The 23,547-nt window shown below is 43.9% G+C and overlaps 1 protein-coding gene across 1 annotated transcript in view; it reads left to right on the forward strand.

Annotated features, from left to right (window-relative positions):
* Window positions 1–23,547, forward strand: part of LDLRAD3 (low density lipoprotein receptor class A domain containing 3) — an 85,736-nt gene that overhangs the window by 15,940 nt on the left and 46,249 nt on the right. The window contains exons 3-4 of the mRNA XM_086612808.1: window positions 5,533–5,658; window positions 8,438–8,572. Coding sequence (XP_086468934.1) covers window positions 5,533–5,658; window positions 8,438–8,572 — 261 coding nt within the window. The remainder of the gene's footprint in view (window positions 1–5,532; window positions 5,659–8,437; window positions 8,573–23,547) is intronic.

A 23,547-nucleotide genomic window follows, 5' to 3' on the forward strand; every position in this document is an offset into this window, starting at 1 on the left:
AGTTTCAGTTTTTTTCTGCTTCCCTCCATCCCACTGGGGACGGAGTGAGCCAACAGCTCTGTGGTGTTTAGCTGCCTGCTGGGTTAAACCACAACATAATTATAGAAGACATTTGATGTCTTGGCTGCCCTGTGTATGGAAAGAAATATCACCTGCCCATCGCAGAAAATCTGTTGTAACCTTCTAGTCGAGTTTTAAGTCCTTGTAGCCAAGTCAAGAGTGTCAGAATTGCTTTTATACAAGGGGCTATCTATATACAGTATAAGATTTTACACAGCATATGCCAAATCTGATCTTTTTTCCCCCCTGCTGCTGTTCATCTCTGCTGAGAAATAATAAAATGGATTACACTTTTTGAAAAATAGTGTTGTTTCGCACTTGAAACCCTAAAGATAGCAAAATGTTTTTCTGTTGATGCTGTAGAGCTGTGCCTGCAAACTGTCACATCTTCGGTGGAATGTACAACTGATGGGAAGTTAGTATTTTTTTAGAACCTTAAAAGACAGGGATAGGAGGATTGGTTTCTGTGTAGCATAAGGAGCGACTTCACACACTCGCACATACAACTGCCAAAATAGTTTTTCTTGAACTTAAACAAACCAACTTGAGGGGAACTTTTGGCAAGCTTGTACAGTGGCCAGCAGTTCCCTGCCACCATCTTCACCGCTTGCTTCGTGTTTGAGTTTTAAGTGATGCGAAGAGTATTTTAATGAAGAGCAATTTCTTCCCATGGCTAATGGAGTCAGCGGAGGCTCCTCCGGTGCATGGTGGTTCACCAACACCTCTTTCTAAAAACCATGGCAATTCCTTTTTGTGTAATGTGAAGGCAGATTCATGTCAGTGTTTCAGTGCTGCATTGCTTCTGCCACAACTAGGTAACGAGGAGTGGAACTGGAATGAATCGATCCTCTTCTGCCATACGTTCACAAATTGGTTGAACGTCAGTTTATTTGGGGTGGTTTTTGTACTCGCTGTATTTCCACAATTGGATCCAGACTGGATCTGCTGTTTGAGTAGCCTTTCTTTAGACAAAGCTTTGCAAATTGCTGTGTGATTTCTTGCTGCATTTCAAGTGTGTCCATCAGTCCTTGCCCCTCTCCCTCCAACGTGCAGTCTCTGAGTTTCTTGAATTCCGGAGACCTGGGCTCAGGAGGACTTTCCAGTTTCTTTAAAAACAACCAACTTCTCCCTTCCCTTTCCTTCGGCTGGGTATAACACAAAAGCTAAGTAAGGTCAGATGATCCACATGCATCTGTGTCTTTTTTACATCTCTTTTGTCATTTCCTGATATCCTAGTAATTTTTTACCCTGAGCCCATTTCAGCCAAGTATAACAAAGTTATAGATTGCAAAGATAATGCTGTCCTTGAAAGCTTATCAAGGCTGAAGTTACTGCAGCAGTCAAACAGGTAGCTGCTGTTAAAGAAAAACATAAAGCTTTTCACATACAGATCTGCCTGAAAACTTGAGATCTGGGCAGTAAAATACACGATCAGGAGCAAAGGAGAAGAAAACCTTTTTTGTAACAGCCGTGTAACTGGAGTAGGACTTGCAGAGGAGTGCTGTGAGTAGTGCAGCACATGACTTGAATCTGCTCCGGGCAGTTGTGATCCTGGTAGACGTATCTGTTACTTGTGAGTGTGCCAGAGACCTGAAGGAAGTGGATAGCCCCCGCATGTTAAGGGTATCTCCAGAGATCATGGCAGAATAGGAAGGTGTGTTTCTGCTCGGGAATAAAGGATTACGCTTTCCATAGGAACTTTGAGCAATGCCCAAACAACACTTGCTTGAAAACTTTGAGAAAACTGTATCAGAGGACAAGAAAGATGTCAAATTGAAAATAAAGCAGCAATTCTCCAGTGGAGTTCTCCAGAGTCAGGGGATGTGGCTCGGATTAAGCCATTACCGGTTTCTCGTTTTCCCTGCATTTATGCACAGCATATGAGAAATGCATTTTGAGTCTGGAATTGGAGCTTGGAAAACTGAGTTCTGTTTGGGAGTGAGACTCGTGTCTGGTAAACAGCTAGCTGTGTGACTAGTGAATCACTGTGGTATTTGAAATGCTCTTTTATCTTTTCAGGGTGTCTAACATAAAGTAAATTTGAATTGGGATTGTTTTGTGTGTATGCCATGCTTGTTGCCAACATGGAGAATTGCATTTGGCTTTTGTTTGTTGTTTTTTTCCTTCCTTCAAGTTTAAAACCAAAAAAATCAGTGGGCTATGTAAAAGGGAAACCTAGAGATAGTTTGAAGGTGTTTAGTTTCTTGTTGTTTTTTGGTCTGTGGTTACTAGTTTGTGCTCTTTTGATAAACGGTTATTCTAAAACAGAATTTTCTTGTTCTCTGGCTGCTGTTTCAAGAGGAGAAGATAGGAAAAAGTCTGCGGAGAAAATGTTGAACTAAACATTATATAGCTATCTAAAGTAATACTTCCATTAAATCATGTCCTGAAAGCTTTCTCCCTCTTTTTGATGGGCTGTCAGGATGCTTTGGACAGAAGGAGTGCATTTTCCAGGAACTCAACTTTGTTCCTGGTCAATCCAGCACCTGTTTTCTCCAGATGTGGTCAAACATTGTGTTGCTAATGGCTTTACTGCAGTAGCTCAAGGTGATGCACCAGATGTGCTTTGGGTCTTCTTGCTGTAGGGGCCAGGACAGCTGAGGTAGCTGAGATGTCTGTCATACCCGAAATGGAGCTCCTGCAGCGTTCACCACTGCTCGTAGCTCTGGTCAGGAAAGTGCAGGCACATGACTTCTGCTTTCAGAGGGCCAGAGGCTCAGGTTTGGACAATTCTCAATCTCAAGTCTGTCTGAAGGAGTAAGGATGTAAGAGTAAGAGATGGTCTGTACTAGAAATTTTAGAAGTAAATAATTTTGAAGCCTTAATTTGGCAGAATTTTCAGAGATGGCAAAGGGCATCTCTGAATATAATTTGCCAGAAAGCTTATAGCCTCTGAATTCAGACCCCAAATGACTGAAGCAAACCCACTTGAAGTGGAATCCAGTAAATATTAACAAGGGCGAAACCACAGTCGCTTTCCCCTTTTCTTGCTTCTTCTCCCTCTCCTCTTCTTGGAACTGTTCTGGCTCAAAATATATCTCTAGAAAAGGAAGCTGTTCGGAGGCAGTCATTTGGTGATGGGTTTCAAAAAGATGTTAGCTTTTAGAAAAACAACAACAAAAACATAACATGTGAAGCATTGGGCAACTCTTCACATACATGTGTTATTCCCGCATGCTCCAGCAGCTGCTCGGGGGTCTGGTTAGTGTGCTGAGGATTGCTGAAGTGCTGATACGGGATCCCTGCTTCGGTGGCGGTCTGGGAGTGTGTCGCTGAGGTGTTTGCTTTGCTGCTTTTGTTTAAAGAGTTTAAAGGGGTATGGAACTGCCTCTAACCTTGTTACTGAATTATTTAGCTGAGATCAGTCTGCCTCAGAAGTTGCTCTTCGATGTTGTGTGAAGAATTGCAGGGGCTCGGATGTCTTGGCTGAGGGTTTTCCGTTGCCGGTGGTGTTGAGCACGGCAGCTACCTCAGGGTAATTTATCACATATTTTCCTACAAAGTAATGATTCACTTTTTTTTCCCCAAGAGCACCTTAAGATACTTTTCAGAAAAACTGGTAGTTGAATATGTGAAGTTCAGTGATACATCCTATTTTACACTTCATAATTCTAACTGAAAACTACTGGTATAATAAAGAAGAACAATGTAAGAGAGGAACTGCAGGAATTTGCTTTTGGAGGACACTAAATCAAGCCAGAGTTACTGTAGCTGTGGTTTAAAACAGTTTATGTGCACTCTGCTGACTGATGGAAGAAGGCTTTGCTACAGCTGCGCTTAGTTTTAAACCCTGGAAGAGAGGATTCCTTCCAAATTAACGCTGAGGCCGTTTGGCCCTGTTGGATACGCTTCTTTTTGTCTGTACTCCTGTTGTCCCTGACCTTGTCTTGGCCTTATAAAACTGCGCAGGTTGCTGTATCGATGTGCCATATGGCTCCATAAAAAGACTGCCTGTCGCTGTGATCTCCAGATCTGTCACATCTCCAAACCTGGGAGTTGTAAATTCATCTTATAGATTTGGTGTAGGAGTAGGAAACACTTACGCAAAAGGCCTGCAAGTTATGGAGCTGGCTTCTTTTCTGTAGTTCTCCCATCAGTGGTCTGTGCATGGTATTAACGTGCGTTTGCACTGCAGGATACACACCTTCCTGCAGTCAGCAGCAAGCTCTTCCCACAGTCACTGGCTTTGCTTTAGAGTGGACTTTCTGAGAAGTTCAGTGTTCTGTGGTGTGGTCCATTGTGTCATGTACTAATTTGAAAAAGCAAAAGGGAGAAAAAAAGTCTAATCACGTCTCGTTAAATTGTGTTTTATTTTGGGAGTTGCTTTGTTCTAGGCTGGCAATACCACAAGACTTAACTGGTGCTTGCCTTGAGCATGGTGGTGGATGCATCTGCATCACTGTAGCTGAGAGCAGTGTTCTCTTCTTGCTGTGAAGAGTTGCTGTGCAGTGAAGTAAAAAAATGCGATCATAATGAGATTCTGTAATCGTTTGTTTAACACATTTTGATGCTATTGTTAGTATTTAGTGTTATATGAATAGCTGCGCTGGTACTGTGAAATAGATGTAGCTTCTGTTCTGAAGAACTATGTAATGGATGATGGAGAGAAGTACAGCAAGAGATGCAATTCATATAACTCATGTTCCTTTTGCACCCAATTTTATATAAATCATGCTAAATAAAGGCAGTTAATTATATAGCATTTTCTTTTTTGACTTTGATTTTTGCAGCCTGAAAAGTACTTTAGTTAAAGTCTCTTGTGTTTCTTATTCTCACAAAGACACCAACTCACTTGATATCTTTGGATTGCTTCTTTCCTTCTCCAGATGTTTTCTTATTCTTTGTACACCTGTCTTTACTGAAGTTTGCCTCCAGATCCTATATTCTCTGAACTTGCTGCCGCGTTCATTATCTCTGTCTACCTTAGGCTCTTCACTGTTTGGCTTCTCTGAGCAAGCAAGAGAAGTTTAGTGGTGTACAAAATCTAGACTTTTGCTGCTGTTTAGTGTTTGTGGACTCCACATGACATATAGCTACACGTTGCGGGGCTACAATTAGTAATGACCCTCTGTTTTAATATTTTTCCTCCAACGCTTCTAAGCTGGCCAAATTCATGTGAGTCTTTAAGGGGCAGTTAGGAGTACCTGCTTGCCAAATTTACAAATTTGTAATCCAAGGCATTGAGTAATTTGAAGTTGTTTTGAGATGTCATTTGACTTGTCTTAGGTCTGAATGTTGCAATCATTCTGGAAATCATACAAATTGGAAAAAATACAACCCAAGCAAGTGAAATCTCACAAAAAAAACCCTTAAAGCAGTTGAAAGCAGGCCATAGGAAGCTTGGAAAGCACTTAACATGAGTGCCACCAGCGCTGGCTGGAGTACCCTAACCTGTACTGCTACGAAAGTATCTCTGACCTTTGTAAATTGTGTTCCTCATCTTTGCCCTCTTCTCTCTCTATTTTCTCCCAGCAAAAGCCAAATCCAAATGTGGTTCCACGTTCTTCCCCTGTGCTAGCGGGATCCACTGCATCATCGGCCGCTTCCGATGCAATGGCTTCGAGGACTGTCCCGACGGCAGCGATGAGGAAAACTGCAGTAAGTGGAGCCTGCTTGTGAGTGAGAGAAAGGAAGCATTTGTTAGCATTTTGTTTCTGAGTCAGCTATTCTCCCTGTCATTTACAACCCAGATGATCCTTGTGCTTTCCACTTTGTAAATGACAGTCTCTTTTTTTTTTTTTTTTTAAGGTCCAGCTCGGTCGTGTTTTGTATATAATGCCTGTATGATACTTCAAGCCCCTTTGTAACTTTGAAATGAGATTTAAGCTGTATGTTTGCTTCAAACGTGTTCGCTGTACTCAGATGTAACTCAAATTGGGCAAATATTAAATATGACTTGAAATCATTTTTTATTTGCCTGTTTCTTGTCACTGAAGAATGTGACTCATTCGTTCATCAGCACATTTAGGATTCTCTGTTTATACATGTTCTCAAACAACCAGAAAGCAAATAAAGGTTTACTTAGTGAAACAAATTCTTGGAAGGAGAAGGAGGTTCTCAAAGTCAGACGTGCCTGCCAATACACAAGCGTGAGCTGCTGGTGAGCAGCTTGCAGGGAAGTTGCAGCAGAGAGATCATCTGAAGTCCTGCTTGACTTTTGGGCTAAGCCCACTGTGTGTGGCTACACAGACCCACGTGTATCTGTAAGTCTGGCAGGGATATACCATAGCAGTAAGGAAAGGTTATATTTGATCCAGCAGCTCTGTCGCTGTTCTCAGGAGCTGGTAAAAGCATAGCTCTGTAGGCAGAAGCTTGCGGCAAATACTTGCTCAGTCTCTTGTTGGAGCACACTGAGTTTTCCCTTTTAATGACATTTAAAGGTCAGGAGGAGGGCAACAGACACCAGCTTTCAAAGATAACAAAAGCAGTGATCTTTACAATGATCTATGGCTGTCTCCTTCTTGGGAGGACTCATCTGCCTGGTTTGTATGCTTTCCTTCACAGCAGGGACATCTCTTAAGGTACCATCTGTTGCTGGCCTGGAAAGTCTGGTTTGGACTCTAGGAGGACCGTGGCAGGGAGATAGCACCTCTGCGCAGCAAGCTAGAGAAAGAAGATTGAAGGCTAAGGAAATGACTTTGAGTGATGCTTGAACAAATGGGCTAGAAAGAAGTTTTGACAACAGTGCTTTAAATATCTTTGAGGTGGTGGACTGACAAGTGGCAGGTCTCAACTGAAAATGCACTAGCTCGTGGAGTCGGTTATGAATGATATAATTTCCCCTGAGCTTGTAATGTGTAGCTCCAACGGCACGTTACAGCTGATGATAACATGCTGCTGATTTCTCTGTTTCTCTATGCCATTTAAGCATGCACTTAGTATTTTCTGGCATATCCAGGTGTGCAGCCATTGCTTTGCTTATGTAGAGGAACAACACTGTAGGCCCTGAAGTGACCTGGAAAATCAACGCACTATGCAAATGTGTGACAGTTTCAGACCAAAGGAGATTTAGCATGTTCATGATAAACATGCTTTTGGGGAGCTGGAGGAGTTAAGAGTGTCTGTTACATATACTGCAGGTTACATGCATGTCGGACTTTAATGTGTTGTCTTTTTTTTCTAAAGACTCTTTAAAGGCAGCTCTTACTTTAGAGAATAAAAAATAGGAAGCCAGTTAGTATTTGCTAACTGTAATCTCCTTTGTTATTGTGGCAGAGAAGCACTTTGAAGCAGACAAGGCATCTAAACAGCTTTTTTAAGGTTTTCAATTGGAAAGTTGCATTCCGTTTCAGCCACCTCATTACCAAAAACTGGCAGGAGTTCAGAGAAGAATGCCAAAAATGATTAAGGGACAGAGAGATTGATTTATGAGGAGATACTAAAAACTGCTAAATTATGCATATCTCAGCTGATGACTGTGTTGGAAGATAAGGCTGTATATGCTGTATGTGAAGGGTGCAGACACTGTTCAAGGAGGAGTTATGTAGTTATGTATGCTGGGCTGTAGCTAAGAGTAGAGGGATGAAATTAGAGAAGAGACAACTAAGGTGAATATCAAGGAAACCTTCACAGTGAGATGCATTGAAGCTGTTATATTTGTGCGTCTGCTGGGACAAGTGGTAAAACCTGCACTGCTTGAAGCTTTAAATGAAACTAGACATAGCATCTTACAGCGTATTTACTGCTGGGTTTGGCATGGGCAAGAAGACTGCTCCACCGAAGTGAGTCTGCTTAAAAACTACTCTGTTTTTGCTCTGTGTGCAACACCGGGCCTTATGTGAAAGGATTTTCTGGGTGCTACTGTAATGTGCATATTACCCTTAAAAAGAAGTTGAAATTCAAACACAGAGAAGTTGAGAAATGTCAATACTGCCATTGTATCAATTCAAAGTAGTGAAGAGAATGAGGAAGGTGGAAAAAGACAAGAGTGGAGGCGAATAAACCACTGCCTGGCAGTTCTTAGCCAGGGTTGTTGGCTTACAGTATGGAACTTGAGCCAAACTGGGTTTGTTGTAATGAGAAGCAAGAGGCAGTGTTTATGGTAGGCAGTACTACCTCCTATATGTCTTCCGTGTGAGCAAATGCTGAGCACCAAACAGTGATTGCGATGGGGGCTCTCATGAAAGTGAGCAGAAGGCTTATCGCATCTGTGGGTGGACTAAATCTCTCCTAATTGTAGTGAATCTTGCATGAATTAGAAATTTCAGTGCGCTCTGTTTAGAGAGACAAGGTTGGTTTCATCGCCGAGTTACTCCCACGTACTCAGCAAATTACCCAACTGTTGGGTTGTGAGCTGTGGTCGTTGATTGCTTAATGGTTATTTCAGTGCCTGGGTCAGAGAATTTCTAATGAAAGATCTCACTCTCTCTTTTCGCAGCAGCAAATCCCTTGCTTTGCTCTTCTGCCCGGTTCCACTGTAAAAACGGTCTTTGCATTGACAAAAGCTTTGTGTGCGACAGCCAAAACAACTGTCAAGACAACAGCGACGAAGAAAGCTGTGAAAGCCCTCAAGGTAGGCACAGGGGTTTTATTCTATCCTGCAATATTTTACCAACTCCAATTAACACAGAAGAGTCTCAGTAGAAAACACGGGTCTGTTGGCTTGCTCTGCTTGGCTGGAGCTGTGTTTTCCTGCAAATTCTGCAAATAATTCTGCAGACAACGAGAGTGAAACACGTAGAGAGTGTGTGTGTGCACGTGCATACGTTTCATTCTCAGTGTTCAGAAGGTTGCTGTCTTTTTCAGATCAGTAAAAATGTGCTTTTGCAGGAAATGCTTATAATCTGTGATCCAGTGCTCCCTGAAGTTGCTGGGAATCCCTTTAGCGACTTCTATGAGAAATGAATTGGACCCAGAGGGTCCAATAATAAAACTTCAGTTTGAAGTAGTTCAGCGGTCTGTCAGTTTACTAGATGAGTTAATCTGTGTAGGCTTAAAGCTTTAGATCCTCATTGTTCAGATGTGTTCTGGAAGGCATGTTTTGCTGCAGGACAAGCTTACAGTGAAAGAATTTATTCCTCCTTTGTTTCTGTATTTGGAGAAGAGGATGAGGACAGGGAAGAAATTTTTTGTTTGAAAATTGTCATGTATCAAGTCTTGTGAGAATCTCAAAACACAATCTCTGACTTTTTTTTTTTTAATTTACGCTATAAGTCTACATCTAGTGCTCCTCAGTTTTGTTTTCTGTAACTTAATACCACAGTATTTTATAAATTATTTATTTTATAAAACGTGAAGTATATATGAATGACTTGAGGTTAACAAATCATGTGTACTGGGCATCAGCTCTCAGTGTTTTCATGTCTAAGTTACTATTGAGAGATCAGAGTAGGCGAAAAACGGGAGATGGTGGATGTTTGCAGGGGGGATGTGATGTGCTTGGGCCTATGGAAAGCAGGATACATGAAGAGAGATAAAGCAGGGTATGAAGCAAGAAGAAATTAGGGAAATTGAAGGGAAATAACTTAAATATCCAGCTGCACTGAAGATTTAGTCCTTTGTGGAAGAGAAAATAATTCTAAGCTTAACATGGTGATAAATGTTCTTGACAGCTGACAGGAGAAGAGGGCAAACACGTGACAACAATGCAAACAAAACAGGGTTGATGGCAATGGTAGGTGACAACCTCTTCTGTGCAGTCCCTCTGCCTAACCTGTGACTTCTTTCTTTGGCTCCATGTGTAAGGGCTGAAGGGCTCATCCCGGTAACCTGCCTGCTTGCTGCGCTGCACCACGGCCTGGGAAATAGGTCTGCTCAGACCAGAGCCCCAGAGAGGGGCGTCTGGCCTGCCCCACCATCTGTCTGGGCAGGGAGGAGAGCGCTGGGGAGGGACCAGCGCCTGTGTGTTGCCCTGGCGCCCAGGGCTGCTCCCCCTGCACCCAGGGCTGAGTTGTTCTTCACTACGGGTCTAAGGCAGCCGAATAACATTAATGTGGGTGGTAAGGTTTCCTGTTGAGTTTCTTTTTTTTTTTTTTTTTTTTCCTTTTTCTGGCTTCTGAAGCTTAAAGCAGCAGTGTTCTTTTCCAAGGTTGGGATGACTGCTTCCTCTGCAGATTAATTGGCTGGATTGCCTCCAGGTTGTTTGTTGTCATGACAATCTGCTTTTGAAAGTGACTGTCAGGCTCAGGAGAAGAAAAGAGCTGTATTTCATGATGCCGTTACTTTTGTCTTTATCTTTAGTCCTTCTGGAAAAGTCAGATTAGTAAGAGGGTTAAGCAAAGTAATTATGTCTGATTCTATGCATGAAAAAGCCCTAAACAAGGAAGAAGGAACTGTCTTTCGTTAGGATGAGAGCAGTGATGGTTTGTGGACTTTTTTTATTAAAAAAAAAAAGAGTGTAAGTACAGGATTGGGAGTGAGGAGTTCCCAAAGTGAAATGCTGCTTGTGGGGAGCCTTTGCCCTTTGGCAGCTCAGAGCCTCCCTGAATTGCTGTTTCGCTGCCTGTAAGTGGACAACGCTCATGTACCTGTCTTTCAAAGAGAGGATTAAACGGTATAATGTGTTCAGCTTCCCATCAGAATGTAAATGGCAATTCCCTCTGGAGTTTGCAGCTATGGGTATATCTGTCCTGGCTTCCAAATACACCAGCTACTTTGTGTTAATTGAGAATTAGAGGCTACTGTGGACAGTCTTTCATTTCTCATGATTTTTTTTCTACAGCAGATCTAATTACTGTAATTACAATGAGTTTTGTTTTAACACAGTACCCAAGAATCCTGGTCATTAACTAGAGCTCAAGTGCTCTGGGTACTTAGAGAGCAAAGCAAATCTGTAGATATTACAAAATCAAGAATGGGGGGTTTTCTTCCCACTAGCTATGTTACCACGTTGAATGTGGTACCTTCAGTTTGGTGTAATTGAGTGTAGTCCGACATATGGGATTGCCCTTGTGTGCTGTTTTTGTATCTAAAAATGTGTTGATTTAGAAATCACTAAGCTTCTGAACCACTGTATAATAGTGTCATTGTCGCCGTTTAACAGATGTGGAAGAGGAGGGGCATAGATCAGCTACACAAAACACTTGGAGTTAACATCCTGGCTGCTAGGAGTAGAGCTTCTTCCATGCTTGTCTGCTTCAGACTCAGGGGGATGTCATGAGACTCAATCAATGTTTGCAAACTGTTTTGAGATGCTATGATAACACGTGGAATAGAAGTGTGAATTATTAATTTGTACTTTGCTCTCCTTCTGCTCTTGGGTATACTGACAGGCTTTTTAAATTAACACCTCTTCCTACTCCTCCATGAACTTCAAAGGCCTCCTTTATCTTGCTGTTATTACTGGAAAGCTCAAGTAGCATATCGGTTTGGTTTGTGTCAGATACTTCTCCGTGCATAAAGATCCTTTCAATCAAGAAGGGTCACTCTGCAGGCAGGAGAACAGGAGTGTGACCCCTCCTGAAAAACGTATTGACCTGACTTGGAGACGGAACACTTTGACAAGTCCTGTCATTGATAAATAGTAGCTTTGCCAGCATGCTGCAATTTGAGGTGAGTCTGTAGCCATGGGTTTATAAAGATGGATTTTAGTCATAAGTAGAGGTGGATTCATTTGAGGGGAGAGAGACAGAGGCCCCATGGTTTAGTTGTGAAAATGGAAGGAAAGTCAAATTTTTGAGAACAAGCTCCTGCCTTCCTTTCTCCTTACCACTTGTGAGCGTTGCACATCTTAGAAAGGTTTGTTTATCAAGGGGAAAGTGTCAGTTTAAAAACTTAAACTGTGTCAATTTAGCAGCAAGTCAAATAATTCTGCTCTAATTCCTGACATTAATTATTTGTAGCTCCTGTAGCTGCCACGGTAAACTTCCGAGCTGTTCCTTTAATCCCACCCCAGCTATACTTTGGCTATCTATGGTTTCCAGCATTGAAGTAGTATAACCAGGTGTTTCACTTAGTCTGGAATGTGATGTATTCATCAAAGTTTGTGGCTCAGTTTTGGGATTGGATGGAGGATAAAATTGCTTGGATTATCCACACGAGTTGCAAATATCAATTGCTCTTCTAGGGTGTTACTCCAGTTTTAACACTTGCAGCTATTGGAAATGTCTGCTCATGTTCTATACTTAATGGATCTTAGTCCAGGAAATTTCCTCTCCCCCCAAACACTTTTTTCTCATATTCCTTTAAGATGTCTCCCTGTGCCTTGAATTAGCTGACAGTGCTAGTTGTTCACAGCAGCTACTTTGGGTGTACTCCTCAGGCGACTGTCGCTGGGGGATTTCTGCTCTGTGACAGGCATCCACTCAATTGGAAGTGAGTGGAAGGGAATTCATCCTCCTTAATGTTTTTCAACAACCACATAAATTTGTTCAGCTCTAGGACTGTATTTAATTTATTTTCTTAATTGCTTTTTATCTAAATGTGTCTTCACAGTGCTTCTTCCTTTAGTTTCTCCTCCATTTAGTGCTTTTAGTCTAGAAAGCTTTAACACCCACAAAAGCATACGGAATATTTTAACTTCAACTCCTTTTCCCTTCATGACCCTTCTTTTCTTTCCCTCTAAGTTTGCTAAATACCTTTATTAGCTTTAACCTCATTGCCTAGGAAAGAGGGTTTTGTTGCTGCAAGTCTATTTTCACTCTGGTGCTGCAGAGAGAGGCTCTTGGCTTCAGCAATGTTCCTGCGATTCCGGCTCTGCAGTTGTTAGTAAACAGTACCATTGTGGTCAAGTTATAAACCAAACATTTTGCCAAAATCCTCAAGTTGACTCTTGCGGTATGTTTCTACAGTGTATTTGGTGATGTCTACTATTGCACGTGTGGATATCTCCTTTTTTTTTTTTTATTTTTGCATGTTTTTTAATTGAATTTGCGTTAGGATTTTGATATACCCAGATACTCTAAAACAGCTTTAGAAGCGTACACAGTTGTCAGAAGTCTCTATTCTTTCCTCTGTGACATGTGTAAATTACTTGTATAAAAATTGGTAGCATATTAAAAAATGAATGCAGTGACTTCAGGTCTTCAGATGGACAACAAGATTATTTAAAAGCGTGTTTGCAGATCTGGGAGGTGTCCAGCCTCTTCACCTGCTCTCCTGTTCAGCCCACCTTTGAAAGCTTGAAGCTTTTGTGGGTGTTAAAGCTTTCTAGACTAAAAGCACTAAATGGAGGAGAAACTAAAGGAAGAAGCACTGTGAAGACACATTTAGATAAAAAGCAATTAAGAAAATAAATTAAATAAAGCAGTTATTGTGACTTGGCTAGTGTAAAAATCAGTTTTATGACCTCAGTCAAATCAAGGTGGTGTGTCACTGGGGGATCACCATGTTTGTCAACAGCTGTACCCGGGGAAAAAAAGGGAGAAAAACAGAATCTGGCAACGGTCATCTTGTCCTGAAAGTAATTCCTTGAAGTGAGTAAGGACGGGGAACTGAATTTGTGTTATGCCTGTTCTGTAGGCACATGTACTTCGGGATGCTGATGCCTTCCATCGAGACACAGCTTACTCCTGTGATGGAAGTGCTGTTCTTATGGGAGTGCCTTATTGGACTCATGTTTTTTGCTTTGTTTGTTTTTTTGTGGTGGTTTTGTTTTTTTTTGGTGGTTGAGTCTGAAATTGTGGTTCTCAAGCTAGTTACAAAAATAGTATGTGCAGGTAGTAACCATATTTCAGCCACTTTCCGTTCAGCCAGTGGCTGATGAAGGGTGCTGGGAATTGAGACTGGAAATGGTGTGGGTTTTTACTCACCTGTGCAGAAATGAAATATGAGCTCTTAACAATTACATCCAGATATTTTTACCTTCACTTTGCGGCATATATGCCTAATTAACAGTTCCAGAAAAAGGTGATGACATGAATATCCAGTTTCTTTGCCCATGCTTCAAAACTTCAAAAACAGGTGATAAAATGTCACACTAAAGGAAGACAAGTTTAAAATAAAGGACATTCTTTTTCCTCATTGTTCTTGAGTCTAATGAAATTCTCTTGAGCTCTCATTACTAAAAAGCAATTTCTTTCAAATACGTTTTCCACAAGTTTTTAATGGCATGTAGGTGTTTGAAATATACCATATGTGTTGGTACGTCGTGTCTAGCTGCTGAATTGCATTAACTTTTCAAAGATGTGAAGGTGGTTTCATTGTGCAAAAGGCTCCTGTTGCTGGCATGTAGGTGCCAGCCCCCTGCTGTCAATGGAGGGAATCCAAATAAAAGGCACAGATGCTCATCTTTGACTTGCTATGAAACAAAATCAATTCCAGGTCAGGTGACCAAGTGATTTTTCTGTTACTATTATAGACATTATTATTATTATAGAAATTTATTTATTTTATATTTGTTTATTTTATTTATTATTATAGAAATTATTATTATAGAAAAGGATCATAGTGTTTGTATTTAAAATGGAACTTTAGTCTTTGTCAGTACAATTTAAGTACTGGGACAACCTGTTTTTTGTTGGGAATGGTAGTGGTCATAGGAAATGCATGTCTGGAGGAGCCACAGCAAGGGTTTTGTGGGTTAAGTACTGAAGAGAAGCTCTCGCTAGCAGAGTGGGAGTTAGCTTGGCTGTCTTTGTTTCTAGTCCTAATCCTCATTCATCACACCAGCCTGCCCCAACCAGAATTCTGCTTCCAACCCCCCGGGAGCTGGTCTGCACAGCTCTCCCAGCAGGTCAAATGGCAAGCTGTGTTCTGTAGCCTGGCGTTAATCTTAGCTGAGTGATAATGCCTCAGCCTAAATCAAGCTTTGAGACCTGCCAGCATTGACCAGGGCAGCGAAAATTCTGAGGTTAATTTATGCTTCAGTGCCTTCACAAGTGTTGGTCTGGCATGGTTTTGTCTGTAACCACTAGTCAGGAAGTATTTCCCAAGGTGAACTGCTGCATCCAGCAGTTTGAACAGGGACTTGAGCAGAGCGATGCAAGGATGTACTAGGTTTTGTTTTCTTTCAGGCATAGCCTTGTAAGGCCCAAACATCTGGCAAGTGTTCATCGCTTGGCTAGCCATTAATCACTGCAGGAGGAGCTAAAGCAAGGACTTCAAAGACTGATAAGGAAAACATCTCCTTATGAGGAAGGTTAACGAGATTGGAAGAATACCACAAGTATAAAGACAGCAAGAATCAGCAGTAATTAGGGAAAGGTAAGGGGGTGGCAGGGGGAGAGTGCAACTGTGGAATCATACACACAGTTACCGTTGGGGCCCGGCCTTGATGATTTAAGCCTGTGCTCTTTTCTGAAGTTGGAAAACACCGATAATGAGGATGAGAAAGAGAAGGGAGTGTGAACAGCTGGTGCAGGGAGTGTGAGAAGCTGACATGGGAGTATGGGAAGATGATATAGAGTGTGTGAGGAAATGATGTTTAGTTTAGCAGGTGAAAAATAGCTCCTTTTTAGGCATAGCCAATAGTAAAGTTAAAATAGGTGCGTGCACTATTGTTTGTAACCAATCACAGCTGGGTGAGGGGTGCGTGGACACATCGTGGCTAGAGTAATAATCTATAAAAGCTGTCTGTATAACAATAATAAAGGTCACTCTGTTATCACATCTACGGAGTCCGTGCATTCAACCGCCGCAAATGGCGCCCGAACAGGGACCTGATATTCAAGTCGACTGACGGGCTTTGGAATCGCGGTGTGAGAGCGATCGGCGGCGGTGCCTGGCTGAACGAAACGGCGGAGGAGGCGGCGGGGAGAGCCAAACGGTCCGGACCGAAATTAACAGCGGGGTACGAGAGCTGGAGTCTGGACCAGTGACACCTGAAGAATACAGGTGAGCAGCCAGGGACGATGGGGTCTTCCATATCGAGAGACACGAAGAATTAGGAACCAAAAGAAAGAAGAAATAAGAACCTAAAGACAGAAAAAATAAGCGACAACTGCCTCAACAGGAGGAGGTAAGCAACTGGGAACGATGGGAAGCACGGCTTTAACAAAACATAAGTCTGTATTTAAGGTGTTGACAAAAGTGCTAGAGAAACAGAACGGCACCATTAACAGTACTGACTTGATAAAGCTCCTGGTACTCCTGGTTTGGGTATCAGCCCATGTACCGGAGGCAAACTCTTCAAATATATACATGACAAGGACTTGGGACACTATAGGCGTTAAACTTTGCGATGCAGCCACCCGTGGGGATGCTGCCGTGCAGCGACAGCTGACAGCCTGGCGTGCTGTGTTCGAGGCGTTGAAGGGCGCGGAGGGAGAGGGCGAGGGGACATCGGTGTCCATCTCCAGCGGCCCCATCCCCGCCTCCCCCGCGGCCCCACCGGCAGAGGAACTGTGTGGAGCTGCCGGCCTGGAAAAGCCATCATCGAATCCTTTTGATCCAGGGCCCCGAACGAAAGACAAGACTTATTGTTTTCCCCCCCTTCCAACGATGTCGGTACACCGGCGCTCCCGCCAGCCGCGCCGCCCTCGGACCCCCCCGGCGCTGCCGCTCGTGCGCGGAGCCGCGGCTGGACGGGACGGAGACGCGCGGCGGGCCCCGCTGCGCCGGTTCTTTTGCAGCTGATGGTCCCCTCGGCGGGAGGGGTCGGCGGCGGTTACGGAGCGCGAGCGGCCGAAGCCGCGGCGACAGCAACAACAGCGACAACAAGGGGGACGGCCGGCACAGGGCGGCTGGGTCGTCGTACCCACTCCGCCCCCCCGCCCGGCTGAGGCGAGACAGAGCTGGCCCCCCGCCGCTGCTGCCCCCCCCCCCACCCCGCAGGGCGCGCCTGGAGAGCGGCCGCTTGGCCGCTGCCCGTGGCCCGGGTTTTATCGAAAGACAGCACATCGTAACTTGGATCGTCTCGATCGGCATTGCGGGAAATGAATTATGGCAAACTGATATTACTTATATTCAATCGTTTCTTTATTCTAAATATGTCCATGTAACTGCTGATATGTTTTCTGCCTTTCTTGTTGCTACTGCTCACACTGGAGAAAACCATGGGAGTACCAAAGAAAATCGGGACAGACAATGGTCCGGTATAGTACCTTTTTACAGGATCAGAGAGTGACTCACATTATCGGTATCCCTCATTTGCCTACGGGATAAGCTGTTATTGAACAAACTCATTTAACGTTAAAACAAATGCTTGATAAACAAAAAAGGGGGAGTCTTCCGTATATTTCCCCACAGGAATCCTCAGACAAAGCTACATGTGTTTTAAATTTTCTTAATTTGTCTGCTTCTAGGCAACTTACTACGGCTGTGTATCATAATTTTAAACCCAATGCCATTTTTGTACAAAAAACAACGATATGTTATAAGAAACTGGGCTCAACTCATGGGATGGCCCTGTGCCTCTGCTTACATGGGGAAGAGGGTATGCTTGTGTTCTCTTTCCCACAGGTCCATACTGGTTACCAGCAAGAAACGTAAAGCGATGACAGAGACGCAGAATGAGGAAAATGGCTCAAAAGAATTGTAATAGAAGATTGCATGTTGATATGTAAACTGTTTTTATGTTTTCTTATTGTTTGGTATATTACGTGTGTGAAAGTTGCTTGTATATATGCTTTGTGTGTTTTTTCCGATCGGAAGGTGTATGGATTCCACCTGTAGCTACTGGAAGGAAAAGAATTAACTGGTACCAAAACAAAATGCTAGTAACTGCTTCTGCAAGGCTGTACCAAAACAAAATGCTAGTAACTGCTTCTGCAGGGCTATAGTAGAGCTTGGCAGGGTATTCCTTCGCATATAAGGGGAGATCTATGTACTATAGGGACTTTAAGAATGTATTTACCTAACACCACCATGAACCTAAATCATAGACACATCCAGAATAGGCGAAGCACACATGCTTATGATAGCTAGTGTGATTCCAGAGCAGAATTTTGGGATCCAGCAAAAATCATTGCAGCTTCTATATTTGCACCAAGAGTTGGGGAATTACAGGTTGGTTAAAATCTTTAGCAAAAGTAGGCGTTATATTACTAGAAGTTCTTTTATGCATAGTAATAATCATCCCCTGCCTATTGTCATGCTTCCAACAAATGGTACAAAGTAAGGTTCATCAAGTAATGGTCATAGAAAAACAAAAAAGGGGAATTGTGGAATCATACACACAGTTACCGTTGGGGCCCGGCCTTGATGATTTAAGCCTGTGCTCTTTTCTGAAGTTGGAAAACACCGATAATGAGGATGAGAAAGAGAAGGGAGTGTGAACAGCTGGTGCAGGGAGTGTGAGAAGCTGACATGGGAGTATGGGAAGATGATATAGAGTGTGTGAGGAAATGATGTTTAGTTTAGCAGGTGAAAAATAGCTCCTTTTTAGGCATAGCCAATAGTAAAGTTAAAATAGGTGCGTGCACTATTGTTTGTAACCAATCACAGCTGGGTGAGGGGTGCGTGGACACATCGTGGCTAGAGTAATAATCTATAAAAGCTGTCTGTATAACAATAATAAAGGTCACTCTGTTATCACATCTACGGAGTCCGTGCATTCAACCGCTGCATGCAACCACTGACTCAATTCAGGACCAAAAAGACTTAACCCCCCACATCTGCATGGAGCACGTGTGCTAATTTACATATGTTTAACCACTAGCAGATGGTAACCAATGAGTGTGATTTTTGGTGGATTTATACTAATCATGTAACAGGATAAATATTCTGTGATTTTCTGATAGAGGTAAGCTGGCTTTGTGGGATACCACCTAGCTCCTAACTGTGCAAACTTGTAATAAAGAAATGCCTCGACCCTGTCTGTATTGGCTTGCATACCAGGTAAAGATCCCACTTTTTGGATAACGAGAGCACAAGAGTTTTCCTTTCTTGCTCTTTAGGAGTGGGGCTGTTCTTTTTGTAGAGCAGTGGAATTGAGTATGACCAGTTTTGCTGCTCATACTTGTGTGAGTGGGAGAAATAGATCCCAGCGTGCTGTGTCAGACTGTGGGGTAGTTTTTTTTTATTTTGTTTTGTTTTTTCCTCCTGCAGTCACCAGCAGTGAAGTGGGAAGATGTGGCTCCTAAAATGTCGGGCTGCAACTCTGTCCCCAGATGAAACTGGTTTTACATGTGGTTAAAATCTGTATCTTTTCACAACTGCGCTTATATCTGGGAATAATTTGTGATGGGAGCTCTGTCAAAGCTCGTATGTGTGTTATCACTCACATGTAAAGCCGCAAGCAAAGCTGACATAACCAGGTGTAAAAGTGTCTCTATTCAGATGTTGTAGCAGTTTGCTACATCATCAATGATGTAATTGACCTAAAGCAGTGTGTTTTCAGTGTAGACAGTCTCCCAGAGCAGGGTCACTGAGGTCTGCTTGAAAAGTTTTACTGACATCTGCCTAACAAGAATAAATGCAGTGACTCCAGGTCACCGTAGCTGGAAACTGTGTTGGTGCAATGCACTTGGCTTGTAGGAGGGAAGGCAACTAGAAATGCAGAATTGTCCTCAGAAACACAACCCCCTGTGTGTGTGAGACCTCGATAGGTCTGGGCAGTTTGTGTCTGTTATTTTGAGAAATCATTGCTTAGAGTCAATCTGGTTTTTCACTAAGTGGTTTCACTGTGCTGGCATAGCTACAGTTTTACTCTGCCTTACAGAAAATATGATGTTAATATATCATCTTATTGGAGAAATAAGAGTATGGAAAACTGAGTTTGAGGGGGATACTGCACAACTGAGGTGGTATTAACATCAAAGTGTGTACCGGACCTCACTATGTCTCCATGCTGACTCCTTCCAAATGCTGGTCCCAGCCAGGTCAGTGGGAGCGTTAACTTTCTACAGCTGAAGCGAGAAGGCATTTGTTTCTTTATTGCAGGTCACACTTAAGTTGCTGTACCAGTATGATGTATTCACTGTGGAGCATAAATGTATTCCCACGAAGACAGGCTGAGAGAGTTGGGGCTGTTCAGCCTGGAGAAGAGAAGGCTCCGGGGTGATCTTATTGCAGCCTTCCAGTACTTAAAGAGGTTCTACAGGAAAGCTGGAGAGGGACTTTTTACAAGGGTGTGTGGTAACAGGACACGGGGCAATGGATTTAAACTGAAAGAGGGGAAATTTAGATTGGATATAAGGAAGAAATTTTTCACTCAGAGGGTGATGAGGCAGTGGAACAGGTTGCCCAGAGAAGTTGTAGAAGCCCCATCCCTGGAAGTGTTCAAGGCCAGGTTGGATGAGGCTTTGGGCAACCTGGTGTAGTGGAGGGTGTCCCTGCCCATGGCAGGGGGATTGGAACTGGATGATCTGGATGATCTTTTCCAACCCAAACCAGTCTATGATTCTGTGATTCTAAATTGCTTCAGGGTGATTTTTAGAGCCACAGCAAGTTGCCAACCTGGGTTCCAGAGAAAGGTATTTCATACTGCCGGATCTAAAACTAGCAAATGAAACTTGATAAGTAAGTGGATTACCACAGAAAAGAAAGTTTCCTGCCAGGCTTTAGATTAAGCTGAGATTCATCATTAGCCAAGCATCTTAGTACCTGTAAATCTGTGAAGGATGAGACTGTTGAATTCTAGCTTTCCCTTCTTTGCTGCTCTTGCACTAAAACTTGTGTCCCGGAGTCTGCTCAAGCTTCCTTGGAAAGCTGGGCACTGCAGTGGATTTTCTTCTGCCTGCTGAAAATTGTGAAGTGGTGAGAGACATCGCATCAGTCTTTATTTAGTCTGTGTGCTGTTCCGTGAGCTTGCCAAACTCGCTCATGCTCCCATCTCACATTACCAGATATTCTGTGCTAATTTCCTATAAAGGATTGTGTTAAAAATCCATATTTATGAGGGATGTTAAAAACATAAAGCAATTACATGCCTTTCAGTTACATAAACATCAACATGCAATGGGAATTAGAGGCTGAATAATTAATTTTCTGTTTATTTGTAATATTGAGTCTATGCAAACAGTAAAACCTGGAGAACAAGCAGGGGGAGAAGTGCAGAGGGTACGGTGCCATAAAGTGGTTTTAGTATCTCTATTCAAATTCAGTTCAGGTGTCAAAGTAGGCAATGGCTGGTAAGGGAGGTGGCAACCTGGTGAGCGCGAAGCATTGAGTGCAGAAGACCTGTTCGTACCTGTGCCCTGTTAGTTAAACAGTGCTTCCAGTAACATGGCTGAAGGTTGGGACAATGCGGGTGGCCGTTCATGTGTCCTGAGCACAGAGGTGGCAGCAGCCACAGCTACCTGATGCCTCGTGCTCTTGGTGTGGTCACTGACCTTGGGCATTTTGGAAGATGGAGCGGGAGGAGGTCTGCTGGAGCTGGGATTCACCTGCAGCCCGTGATGAGACAGCAGGTGGCCCCCCTGCAGCCATGAGAGACACAGTGGAGCAGAGACCCACTCACAGCCCATGGAGATCCCCATGCTGGATCAGAGATGTCTGTGCCTGAAGGAGGTTCTGGAGGATTGTCTTCCACGTGAAAAGACTCCACGCTGCTGGAGACTGACAATGGAGCAGAGATGCATCTGTGGTCTATGGGAGGGGACTCCACACCAGAGCAGGTGGCTGCACCCTAAGAAGCCTTGACTCTGTGGGAAGAGCCTGTGCTGGAACAATCTGATGGGTAAGGATTGCACCCTGTGGTAAGGACCACATTGGAGAAGTTCGTGGAGAGCTGTCTCCTTTGGGAAGGGACTCCACGTTGGAGCAGGAGAAGAGTGTAAGGAGTCTTCCCCTTTTGAGGAAGGAGCAGCAGAAACAATGCGTGACAAACTGACCTGCAAATCTGCACTGCTGCGGGCAGTAGGTAGAGCCGGGAAGGAAGGATGGGTGGTGGGAAGGTGTTTTTACGATCTGGCTTCTTTTTCTTGTTATGCTCACTGACTGAAGTGGTAAGGAATTAAATTGATTTTCCCCCAAGCCAAATCTGTTTTGCCCGGAGCCATGGTTGGTGGATGTGATAGTTCGATGTGGAGGAGGAGGGAGTTCTGGTGGCAGGAGAGAAGATTTGTTCCCTGTGCCATCAGACTGGACTCCCATCCCCCTCGGGGTTGAGCTGATCGGCACCTCTGCGAATTGCCCTATTTACGTTGGGACAAAGGAACCGGAAAGGTGTGCTTTGCCCAGGAGCGAGGAGAGGGGAGGAGGGCGCTGCCCCGGCACCTGGCCAGGGGGCTGCCTGCACCAGGCCGGCGCCACCCGCTCAAGAGGGGGGCGACGGAGCCGCTTGGGGAACTCGGGGAGAGCCCCGCTCCCGGGGTGCCCACCGGGCTGAGTTCACCCAGAGAGGACTGAGATCTGAGAGGAACAGCCACACAGACACTGGGTCAGTGAAGATGGAGCGGGACGAGGTGTGCTGGAGCTAAGTTTCCCCTGCAACCAGTGGCGAGATGGCAGGTGGCCCCGTTGCAGCCAGGATGTACTTGGTGGAGCAGAGACCCACTCGCAGCCCATGGAGAAGCCCACATCGGAGAAGAGATGCCTGAGCCTGAAAGAGGTCGTGGAGCATGGGATGCATGATGAGTAACTGTTAACAATGGAGCATGGGATGCACGACGAGGTCGTGAGGCATCTAGAGTCTGTGGGACGACCCACGCCGAAGCAAGTAGCCTTAGGGATTCTCCCTAAGAATCCGAGACTGTGGTAAAGCCCACACTGGAGCAATCCGATGGGGAAGGATTGCGTCCTGCGGGTAGGACTCACACTGGAGAAGTTTGTGGAGTTTCCTCGCATGAGTAGGGGATCCACTGGAGCACGGGAAAATGGTGTAAGGACTCCTTCTCCTTTAAGAAAGGAACGGCAGTAACAACATGGAATGAACTGACCTGCACTCCCCCATTCCCTGTGCCCCTGCGCCACTGGGGGGGAGGTAGAGCTGAGAACAAAAGGAAAGGGGGGTGGAGAGGTGTTGGTTTTAAGATCTGGCCTTGTTTTCTCTTTATCCTCTCAAGTAACTGGTTATGTTTCCCTTTGTCCTTTTTAAGTAACTGTTCATAAATTGTTTTTCTTTAAGAAAGCCAAGTCTGTTTTGCCCGGGACCATGGTTGGTGGGTGCTCCCTCTGTTCTTGTCTCAACCCTCAGTTCTTTTATTATAAAACCACTACAGTGGGTGATCCTTCCCTGTGCTTATTTCGACCCTGGAGCCTATTGTTACATTTTTCTCCTCTCCACCCCACGGGTCGGGAGGAGTGAGAGTGAGGACCTGTTTGGTAGCTTAGTTGCAGGCTGGGCTGAACCAGGTCAGGATTATCTGTCACCTGAAGTGCACCAACCAGTCTCTGTGGGGTCCGGGCATTGGTGCTGAATTACATCCTCTGAGGCTTCAAAGCAGAAGCTTTCAAGGCTTCATTTATTCTAATATCATTATTGCACCACAATAAATGCAGTGATTACCAACTAGTTCTTAAGTGGGAGTCATTTTGAGATTCTGGTGGTTTTGTTAAGAGGTTAGGACGTGTTACACTGCACTAAAACCTGTGGGAATTAAAAACTAGCTTGTTCCATTTGTTCAACTGTTTGTTCTTAGACCGTCGTTTCCCTCTGCCTCCTTTGTGCTGAATAGCTAGCAAAAACCAACCTCGGTTTAGTGATGGCTGTCCAGGATAAAGCTTTTAGACTTTTTGAGACAAGCTTTCCCATTGCAAATGGTGCTCATGATTTACTCTTCACGGGAA

This window comes from Tauraco erythrolophus, chromosome 6 (assembly GCF_009769465.1).
Source record: "Tauraco erythrolophus isolate bTauEry1 chromosome 6, bTauEry1.pri, whole genome shotgun sequence".
In the NCBI taxonomy this organism is placed as follows: domain Eukaryota; kingdom Metazoa; phylum Chordata; class Aves; order Musophagiformes; family Musophagidae; genus Tauraco; species Tauraco erythrolophus.